The following is an 11,491-nucleotide window of genomic DNA, read 5'->3' as shown; positions in this document are numbered from 1 at the left end:
AAGAGATCTGCGTTTCTTGTCTCCTTGGATGATGATGCTTTCCCGTCTGGTCCCTCTTTGACGTTGATTAAGTAATGACTTTTATAAATTTCAGAGATCCCTTAAATTATATGAAGCTTTTCTTGATGCAAAGTATCGACGGCAACTCGACTTTTTTATTCTTCCAATTTATTTGCCGGTTCATTTACAGTTTTTTCCCCTGCTTCAAGTAGATGGGAACCATCAGGGGGTGCAAGGCCACCAAACTTTATGTTGCAATCTTGATAGTGACTAGAGGCGAATTTCGCAGTAAAACAGGCATCCATGACCCTAAAATTTGCTCTCCATGCAGCAGATTTCTCCCTTTAAGGCCAAACAGACAGATGTTGATGGTTGTAATCCCTGGCTTATGAGCTGGTTTTATAAGAAATATTAAAGCTGTCAACGACGATGGATTTTGTCAAATCTATCTCCCCAACCAATCCTGCACCTACCTTGTTCATTTCGGCATCAGCAGCTCCTTCACCTTGTCCCTTGGCAGTCCACTCAACAATACCTCAAACGGATCAGATCAGCAGCATGCGTGCCTAATGAAGTGGTAAAGTTATCCCGGTGAAGTCGAGCATGAGTGGTCTGAAAAGTGGAAAGCGCTTCACATGACTGACCAGCTCTAGTAGCTACAGTTGATTTATGGGGGCGTTGAAAAAGCTTTCCAACAAGTAATGATGTCCTAACGCCTAATTTTCTGTTACTCGACGTGCGATGGTGAAGAACTTCATTTTTTATCTGTTTAAAAGTGATGTCTTATGTTTTTAAACGCACTTCACTTTCCTTAAAAGTGCTATCAAATCCTGTCATTTTTGTGGGAAAAAACAAAAACAACAGGGGCATCGTATTTTAGTGCTGAATTTGAAGAGTACAGGTGGATGGTAAATGTCGTGTCAAATCCTTTGTCAAGAACCATGACACATTTGTACGCTCTTGCGAAATTCTTACTGACAAGCACTTGTAAGGAGTTGACCTCTCTACACCTCCAAAAAACTCATCTACCTAGCACACTCTTCTTCACTTCTCCTTTCATCCACCTTAGATGTGTTCCTTCAGGGACGTGTCTGTGTACCATTTACTTCATCCACCACAGTTGCATCCACCCTTTCTTTGTCGGCGGTTATACCTTTGCTTTCGTTCATCTATCCTCGCTCATTTCTTACCCAATTCAACCATTCTTCTACTGACCCCTGATCCGCCTTTTATTACTCCACACATTCATTTTTCCTTAATATATCTACATATTTACCTGTCTGACTCGGAAGTATTCACCTATTTACTCATCCATTCACCCATACATCATCTGACCTTGCTTTATCCCCAGTTTATTCTTGTTTTAAAAAAGGATTTCACAAATCATCTATTCACCTATCATTCATCTATCCTGCCGTCTATTCCACGACCTGTCTATCTATCCCGTTTCACCTTCCATCCATCTGGCAGCGATCTGCACATTCATTGTCTTGACGGTTCATTGGCTCACTCCCTCATCATCGCATTCCCTTTGCTCCGGTTCCATCGGTTTGTGAGCAAATTCTAAGATCTGAAGTGGGTTTGTTTGTGCAAATATGGACCTTTATCTGCCATAATCGACTGATTTGAGAAGTCACTGAAGAGGTATGATTTTATCCTAGATCAGTTTATCATTATTCCACCAATTTTTCCCCCTATCCGTCATGTTACCCATCTCAAAGTCATCCAGCCATCCGGCTACCCCTCCATTCCAATTGTGGTCACTCGCCTTAACTCCATGTATGCCTCCACCCCTTGGTCCCTTCATGCTTGGTTTCTACCTTTCAGGACTGGCTTCTTAACGAAATTCGTCGTTTGGAACAACTTGACTATCTAGTCAAAAAGTTCAGATTGAAGTGCTCTACCCATGAGGCCTGGTCCAAGGACAAGGAGGCGACATTGAGTACACGCGACTACGAAAATGCCTCCTATGCTGAGCTTACTGCTATGGCCCAAAAGCAGAACGCCTTCGAGACTGATCTAGGTGCTCATCAGAATCGTGTCGAGAGGATTGTATCAATCGCGGAGGAACTGAAGTATGACCTATCGCACAATTCTTTACTCTTCTCCCTTTAGTGCCCTTCAATACGAGGATGTGATCAGTGTGAACAAGAGGACACAAGATATTGTCTCTCAGTGGGACAGGCTGGGAGAGATATCAGCTAGGAGGAAAGAAGAAATTGACGTAAGTGTTGTCACACCTGAGCCTCACTGGATGTATTTGTAGAAACGGTTGGAGGTGTTAAAGAAGATTGACAATCTGCAACAATCCTTCGCTAGACGTGTTGGTGTAGGTTCTACCGCTCTGAAAAACTTACAGATTTTTAGCCCTTTTCCAATTGGTTGGAACAGGCGGAGGAAGATTTGCAAGACATGTTCATTGCGGATCGAGTGGAAGAGGTTTCGGTGAGTTTACCCCTCACCCCCTCAGTCTCATTTTCTTGCTATCAGGACAAAACCGTAAAATAGGTAGATGATAGGTGGGTAGCTACACCTTCAAACCTAATATATTCCTTTAATAAGTATCTATGGGGACTTGGAGGCTGGCACCAGATTTTTATCGAATTGGTGAGGAGAATAACCACATTGTGTAGTCAGTATGTTCCACCACGCTGCCATTGTTGGAACACCCGATACACCTCTGGGGAAGTAATCGAGCCTATAAAACTGTAATTTCCCCCGTGACCTTTTAGCAACTGATAAACGGCCACGAAGCCTTCAAACGCGCATTGCCCGCAGCCCAGGAGGAGTTGAATTCAATGCTTCGCGAGGCTGGTGAAATTGACCGTTTGGTTGAACAGCACGACCTACCACGTGAGGTGGCCGTCAATCCCTACACCATGATTACACACGAGGTGAGGCTTTGGGGCAGTAAAGTTGACACATAGGGCAGGATAGCCTGCCTTAACCCACTATGGAAATGCAGAGGTCGCAAGATATAGAAGGAGAGAAAATAGGATCTCTGTGCAGACAGTGCTCTATTTGATGCCTTTTCGACTTATAAATCTACTTTGAATTGTCATGTAAGACTAAGAACAGGGCCTTCCTTCTTCCTGGAGGTTTCTGAACCTGTATCGTATGTGTATCGTTCTTCAACGGACCGTTGCGTCTTTGCTGCACGCAAGATTTCTTCCAAAAGAAGTCGTGCGTACCTTACAAGTGTGGAGTGAGGGACGAGGTGATGAGGATTGCCCCTAGAGCGCGGCAGTTTCCAAAGGCGTATCATACACCATCCATCCTGATGCCATCTAGCCCCAAGACCAGAGTGAATAACTTTTAATGAGGTCAGGGCATGATTAGCTGTGCTAGTTATGGGTTGAGGGTTAAGTGGATCCACCACCATGGAGTCATATTGACCTAAAATACTGCACAAAGTTATTCCTACTGCCTCTGTAGACTCTTCACGACCGCTGGGGCTGCGTTCAGAAGCTGGTGCCTGAGCGTGACTCAGCCCTGGAATCGGAGTTGGCAAAGCAGCAACGCAACGAACAACTGCGCGCCCAATTCGCCATGCAGGCTAACCGATTGGGACCTTGGTTAGAGCGCGCTCTAGATGCATTGTTTGCAGCCCAAAGTAATCCCACGACAGCTTCCCTGGAGCAACAGATGGGCGGATTTAAGAGAATGGAAGAGGAGTTGGAGAAGATGAAACCCGTCATTATGGAAGCGGAGCGCTGCTACCAGGTGCGTTGTTGTCCGGCTTCTCCAGGCAGTTGTTGGATGACTCATCCATCCGTGTGCATGTTGTCCGAGGTGGGAAAGGCGTAACGGGATATACTAAACCGGGATTTTTTCCCGGTTCCATAGCATGTAATTTTGAGGAAAAATTTGTAGAACTGGTAAGAGATGGCCAAAAGTGTTTGCACAAATGTATTTACAGCCATTGGTTATCTGTGCTTCGGGCTGTAGATGTGGCAGTCTTTACTGTTCTTTCTACTAATTTTACTAGTCTGTTGAACTTAATGAATGCGATTCAGGTGGGGGAACACTCTGTCATCCAGAATGATTTGATCCAAGCAGTTTCATGCTACGTCGCGTTCAAAAACACTTTCGATGCTTTATAATAAAGAGGTACGCGTCGCCATTAACAGGCTAATTCGACATTTACGTGTCCCCAAAACAGCTTTCGTTAGGTTTAACGTGAATGCGAAGAAGATATTTTACTATCAGCCACATCGACTGGAAGGAAGTAGTTGTGGTGGCTGCTGAGTAAGTAAATGCCACAGATGATAAAAATTTTCAACAGCTGTTAATTTATTCTTCATTCTTTACCTCATAAAGAGGAGCCACATTCTAGATGGCTCGGTAACTGATCGGCTTGCGATTAGAGATGACCTGTGCCTTTGACTCCCACCCTTATGTGCAAGCGATGCAAACACTACCTCACTTATCATCCATCATCCTTCATCCCACGCTTGCGAGGTACGGACGACCTCATTCGAAAGACACAAGTGTGCTTTAACTAGAACTTGGATGCGCGTTGAGGATCGTGCCATAATTAGGGCTGGGGTGCACCTACTGGACAGCATTCACCTGCATACGGTAGAGTTTGAGGATCATCAATGTTAGGTGAATAAGCCGATAGGGACAAGGTCCTGTTCTTGGTTTTACATGACAACACAAGACAGCATACCTCATGTTTCACAAACCTGACGCTGGGATTCGATTGGTTGAGGCGGGGTCAAAAGGTCCTGCGACCCCACCGCATTGTCATCCATATCCCCCCCTTTCTTGACACCAGCAATGGACACTCACTTCATTTCATATGTATCAGGAAATCTGGTTGGGGAGAATAGAGGTGCCACGGAATCGGGGTTAGCGAGGACCACGTCTTTATTTTTCCCTATCTAGACAAAACACTTGATAGAAGTGGAATTTGCAGACCCCTTGCAGACCGTTGAAAAGGATGATAGATTGTCGCCATGGGACTTATTTTCGTAAACAACTTTGAGAAACTATTCATGCTTACCGTAAAAAGAAAATATTTTTAAATCCACACAATCTGAAGCAACTCCTTCACGTTTCACTTCCCTTCTATTCTTTTGTTGTCACCTCCTCCACCAACTGCCACCTCAATCCTGCCAGCCGTCTACTCGCCCCTTCTCTTTCTCCTCATTCTCCGATTTCCCTTACTGTAGTCTTTTTCAAAGTTTGTCCTACACCGTTAATAGTCAAAATGCATATCTTGAGATAAGAACGTGAAGCAGGAAACTTTTCCGACCCTGCGTCTTGAAAGTGTGGTGGTTTATACTATGCAAGAGTTAGATATGGTGGTTAATCTAGAAAGCAGCTTTATGAGCAACCAGCAGAAAGCCAGTAACATCGACAATGTGGACACGCCTTTACCCCACTGTGGTGATGATCGAATCCGAAAAAAATAAAACTAGACATCCTCCTAATTGGCCACACAAGTGAGTTAAATGTTTTCTTTTATCGAGCTTGTTTAACCCAGTAATGTAGCTAAAGCCTAAATTTGCCCTGGTTTCACTGAGGGTGGTCCAAAATTTCCAACTCCTTTCGGGACACTTGGTAATTAAGGCGGGAGGACGCTTGATAGGGGATAGGGTATGTTATGGATGCCAGATCTTACAGTTATTTCTGCATAAAACCGTGGTGGATGGGCTGATTCGCCTGAATTACTACTTATGGCATTGGCTACTCTTGGTCATGGAATGCGTTCAATTCCCCAGCCTCTGTGGCCCAAGTTACTGGAGATTCAAAATCTCACGTAAGGCTGAACCAGTCTCCAGTTCGCCTTCTCAGCTTCATGCATGACCTATCAAAGGGAGTAGGTTTTTTGGGAGCACACGGCTATTTAACCATGAAAGATCTCTGGGTCTGACTTCTACATACTTCTCATATTTCCATGGCTTTTGTAAGTCATTTAGCAGAGGAAGCATTGATGATCAACCCTGCCACTGGATCCACTTCTTTCATGATCATTCAGATGTACATCGAATGGATTGATTATTAAAATTGGATCTTAAACACCCTCAAAGCACCCTGCTTCTCAAAAGATACTCAGAGGTAAGAATTATGAAAATATTTTCCCATCCTCTTCCGCTTTTTGAAACACCAACTTCGCGGCTACCCTGACTAGACGGCTGGCACCAGGCATTAGAGTTGTAGAGACGCTCTTCCTCCACATCCACCACAGCCATAAACCAACTGAAAATTTTCCCCAAAGATTTTTTCTTAAAGACATATTTGCTAAGATACGTGATTCTCCTTTCCCCTAGTCTTCTTTAAAGTGACTAAGTTGACATGTGTAAAGCAGACAGGTGCAAACCACACACCCACCACATTCAACTGGCATTTCACATAAAGGAAGAGGCGATTTGTAGAAGGGAGCACAACATGGAGCACCGCACCGACGGACCGACGCATATCTAGGCTTTGTGGCGCATACAGGCATGCAGTTTTCCACCATTTGACTCTTTACATTTGGTTTTAGACAGACACCGTGCAATGCTGTTGCTTTCGTCTCACCTCACTTTTCATCACCGCCATCCTGTCTCATATTTTGAAGGGCAGACTACTTATTTGTCATTAACTTATTTTGCATTCATGTAGATAAGGGTGAATATCAAACTTGGCTCCCAACTTCTAGGTGAATCAGTTAGGCTCATCCTAGTGTCCAGTTATCCACAGCCAGTATTGGGTCTGTCAAAAAATTAAATGGGATTATTAAACCTTACTTAGGGATGAATGAAAGGGAGACAGAGGGGCTAATGAACGGACACAGGGTGGATGGATGCATCGAAATTACAAGGTCAGCTCAATGAATCCCCCTACGGGGCACCTTCTGCATTTCCCACTTTTTTGAAGTCACTTAGTGGCATTTGTAGTACTGAATACTCATTCTCAATCACCTTTGAAGAAATCATTCAAAAGGAGATTGGTAAAGTAGTATTTTGAATGGGGATAAGTTTGAAAGCTGTTGAGGCCAGTACTCTCCTCCACTTCCTCTCCTGCCTCCCATTTGTTGCCTACGACGTTGACTATCCTTGCCTTTCACGACCTTTTTCATTAAAGTTGGGTATTAGGAGGGATGGGATTGTAGTTTGAAGTTTAGCCATATTTCCCAGTTGGTCCGACAAACTCATTCATGCCCTCCCCAACTTCTTAATAAAGTTATTTCACGTTCCCATCTCATCCATATATTTGCGTATTTCTGATCCTTCCACATAGTCTAGATTTACATGCCTAGTTGCTTACCCATGTAGACCTCCAATGCAGATCCCTCTCTCGAAAATATGCCACTCTAGGATTCGCATAATTTTAGAACAGTTTGAGAGGATCGTTGAATGGTTATAGCGGAATGAACGATACTGCTGAACCCACTCAATGTTGGCAAATTTTCCTTTGCTAGTTTTGTCCTTTTTCCCTTTCCATTCTTATCCCACCCCTTTGTCTGTCCATCAATCTGTGGGTTCTTAAATCCCGAGTCCACGCTTTAGCAATTACATATTCGCAACCAAACTTCTTCGTTGTGGAATTTCAAAGCAATTTCGACGTTAGGCTCATTGGATGACCTAGACTTTTATTCTTTTTTAAAGCAATTACAAGAAAATGGCGTCTACACAGTGCCTCAGACCCAGTACACCATGGACACACTTCGTCTGGGTTGGGAACAATTTCTCACCAATCTAAAACGCGCAATCAACGAGGTGGAGGTGCAGATCATGACTCGCGAGGCTCACAACATTAGTGAGGCCCAATTGAACGACTTTCGACGCTGCTTCAACCACTTTGATCGTAAGCGGTTGAGACGATTGGACCTCTCGGAGTTTAAGGCCTGTCTGGTCTCGCTGGGATTTAACATCCCCAATACGCCGGAGGTGAGTTGTTTACTTTTGTTTGTCTGTCTGCATGTCTTCATTTTCCTCCATCACTTTGCTTTTCACTATCTGTCTCTTCGTCATTCTTACATACAACAACCCATACATTCATGCCTCCTTTCATCCGTCCGTTCATTCATATGGCCATCTATTTGTCAGGCATCTGTCCCATCAATCAGTCATTCATAAATTCACTCATCTGGCCACCACATTCCACCTGTCTCTGTGTCAAACAGCTAGTCTACATGTCTACCCAGCGATACGGCCCCTCACTACTTTGCGTGTCCAGCAGTTTATTCAATAATCACGTAATCTGAGTGATTAACCTTAAGATATCTGGAGCGTTTGATGGCAATAATGGGAGACCGAGGTCCGGTATTGGCGCCCTCTAGGATTTATAGCCCCTCGAGTCTTCCCCCAACGACAAGGTACAAACTGCCCACCTAGTTAAGTATACAGGATAGGTTGAGCCTTGGCCTCGAAACCCACTTTAACACTTTTCGTTTTTGACCGGCACAAAGTAGTCGGGTCAGAGACGGTAGTCACCAGTGTTGCGCTTGGCTCCTCTCCCTTAGGAGAAAGGGCTATTGGGGGTTTTCTGTAGGGGCAGGATAGGTTATATAGGCGTGGCCTATCGGCCACGCTACCAAGAGGGAGGAAAAGTTCTGAAAATTAAAAGCCTCACTAAACGAATGTCTAATCATTGTAAGTCTATCTTCTACATCAATTGGCATGGAAATAAAACGAGTCGTGGAATCAGGGCGAGGTATTTTCCACCAATCACGTTTCCTGTTTACCAATTGGATTACTAAAACTAGGCACATAAAATTGCCTGTAGCTGGATAATATTTTTCATCAAGTGTACTTTCCACGACATATGAGTGTTTTTCTCCACAGCGCAACCTTTTAACACGTTCGTCACAATCCTCAAATATACGTGAAGGGAGGTGTATATCACCTTATATACCATTAATTGTGAATCGTGACCTCTTTCATCCTATTTGCGGATATCGTGCACCCTCCATCATGACGGTTTTGTTGAAATTGATGAAAGCTGAGGATGTCTGTTTTTTTACTTCTCGTAGCAGTACCTTGGATTCAAAGCTTACGCACCACTTTTGTGTCAAAATTATCTGGAATAATCTCGGCATTTTTTTTCAAACATGATATCACCAAACGATCTTGACCTTTTGACATGATATCATTTCATTTCATTGATTTCGCTACTTTCTAGAATCACTTAGTGGTCCCACACAAAACCAAATTCTCTCTGTCTATGCAATCCCCTGGCTACCAAAAGCGTCCGCTTTCCTATTCATCAAGCAACCTCTTGTATTTCTAGCTGGAAAGGATGACCTATTCTGGCAGTGGAATGAAAAAAAGTTATGCCTGTGGACTTTTTGCTCCCTGGTTGCCGCTGTTACTGTTGGCAATAGTAGAATGTAAGAATGACTTCTGACAACAGGTTACTCTCTCCTTCACAATAACGTTTGAAGTGGCGAGCAAGAGTACTTCAGAGGAAGAGAATGTGGCCTCTTGGCATCACGTATCCATAGTGTATTTAGATGGGCAATATAAAACATAAAAAGTCCTTCAAGCAGTGACGTGCCCCTCTCTCCTCCCACTTTAGGGTAGCGTTAAAATAGCAGTGGATGCAAAGCCTTTCGCCTAAACATCTGTGCCTGCTGCTTGAATTCCCCATCACTGCAGCATATTGCAGGAAAATAATTTATCAAATTCTCCCTTGCACGCAGGCGCATCACGTAGACAAGTCCACATGGCAGGAGGCGAAAAATGCCGTTCCGAGCGGCAACTTGTTTATCGACGCAAAGTGGAGGAAATTGTTTTCCATCCCTCAAGATCATACGGTTTTGCTGGGAGGAGGGAAGGCAGCACTCATTATTCAGCACATCGGACCTGATTCTCAACACCGTACCCATTTCTCATGTTGGTTATATTTTGGACGTTCATGACTGCGAAACTTGAGCTATAAGGGATACAAATGTCTCAGTCCGTCACCATGACTTTATTCTGCCTTACTCACTAAAAGGTGGATTCAAGTTGGTGGATGAAATTTGACCTGATGTAGTTATCGTCACATTTATTGGGTAGCATTCAAAAAAGTTGGGTATGCGGTGCCATAAATTACCATCCAAGATCGGGTTCAGAAAGACCTTTTGAAGGTCACCACGCCGATAGGAAGTTATTTGGGATCCAAATATCGGGAACAGTCGTCTCGACTACTTCTCAGATGAGCTCCACCTTCCTGTATTTGCCTTCTTATCCTTCACCTTCCAGATTTGTGACTAATCTATGAGGAGAAATGACCTTCATGCTACCCTTCAACATTCGTCTAGCAAATGGACATAACATTGGCCACCAACAATGGGCCCACTCTCTACCCCACGCTTTTAAGGCATACCGTGACATTCTCAGACCACTGTGCATGAATTTTATGGGTCTGCGTGTGTGTGTGTGTGTGCAGAAATGACTGTTAGCTGGGCTTCTCCCACTTTCTACAAACTAACCTTACAGTTACCGCAGAAACTGATCATCTCACCCAGAGGCATGCAAGAAAAACTTACACTTGAGAAAATCAGGACTAGTTGATCAGCCAGTTGGAGGAATACCCCTTTTCTAAGGTTACATGTCAAAGCCAAACCTCATACCTCGTACTTGACGCTGTGATAATCTTGATGACATTTTAGAAGTGATGTTTTTTCTTCATTCTTGGCACCAACACTCGACAATCTCTTGATCTAATGTGAAGATGGCTATGCAGTTGGGGAGGGCAGCTAGGACCATTTTTTTTCGTGTTTTTTTTCCTCCAGGGACAAAGCACTTTATCAAAGTAGGATTCGCAGTTAGCTTACAGTCCATTGAAAAAAGATGAAAGATTGATGCGATGGGCGTATTTTTCCAAACATCTTTAAAGAAGCCTTTAGCATCCATTTAACTCCGCTTTCGTATCAACAAGTGATTGCTTAAAAGCTTTAATTTACCAACCGCATGTTCACCCCCTCCACTTTCCTCCATATGATTCAGACCTGAGACTGTCGATTCCCTGATTACTGAGTCCGGGTCTGTCCAATCCTCTCCTCGAGGCCATTTTAACAGGCAAAATTAAATCTTTGACAATCTCTAGTTCAATTCGGGTCTCTTTATCAGCTCTCCATTACCTCTAAGATGGCTTATCATTTCCCCGTTCTCCCATCTCCAACCTTTCTGTTAACGTCCTTCATTGTGCAGTTAAAATGCGTCGATTGCCGTGTAATGAAGGCAATTCAAATCTATGATCGGTGTTTTTTTTAGGGCCTTGATCCCTAATATCATTAGGGTCATTTTTTAACCGATTTGGAAATTTCGGTGTATCTACCTTCTAGGGAGACGCCGATTTTCGTCGAATCCTCGCCAATGTTGATCCCTCTGGCTCAGGTTATATCACCTTCGACTCTTTCATGCGTTTTATGACTCAACAGGCCTCGGGTTCGGAGAGCGCGGAACAACTGATCGACTCTTTCCGTGTGCTAGCCAATGAACAGGTGAGTTTGCGTGGCATGCGATCTGCGGACTTCGAACGTGACCCAGGCTTAACTGGCTTATCCACCAAT

General features: G+C 43.9%; 1 protein-coding gene across 1 annotated transcript in view; it reads left to right on the top strand. All coding sequences in view use genetic code 11, as the record gives it.

The window, feature by feature from the left end:
* EGR_05954 (Alpha-actinin-2) overlaps window positions 1-11,491 on the top strand; it is a gene marked incomplete at both ends in the record, with an annotated part of 18,603 nt that overhangs the window by 2,651 nt on the left and 4,461 nt on the right. Inside the window, 8 exons of the mRNA XM_024495203.1 lie at window positions 1,828-2,075; window positions 2,116-2,224; window positions 2,267-2,329; window positions 2,368-2,445; window positions 2,733-2,894; window positions 3,436-3,723; window positions 7,500-7,880; window positions 11,264-11,422. Coding sequence (XP_024350422.1) covers window positions 1,828-2,075; window positions 2,116-2,224; window positions 2,267-2,329; window positions 2,368-2,445; window positions 2,733-2,894; window positions 3,436-3,723; window positions 7,500-7,880; window positions 11,264-11,422 — 1,488 coding nt within the window. The remainder of the gene's footprint in view (window positions 1-1,827; window positions 2,076-2,115; window positions 2,225-2,266; window positions 2,330-2,367; window positions 2,446-2,732; window positions 2,895-3,435; window positions 3,724-7,499; window positions 7,881-11,263; window positions 11,423-11,491) is intronic.

The sequence above is a fragment of the Echinococcus granulosus genome (assembly GCF_000524195.1).
Source record: "Echinococcus granulosus chromosome Unknown EG_S00048, whole genome shotgun sequence".
Lineage (NCBI taxonomy): Eukaryota > Metazoa > Platyhelminthes > Cestoda > Cyclophyllidea > Taeniidae > Echinococcus > Echinococcus granulosus.
Note: the sequence above shows the minus strand (reverse complement) of the source record. Positions and strands in the feature narration are given on the sequence as shown.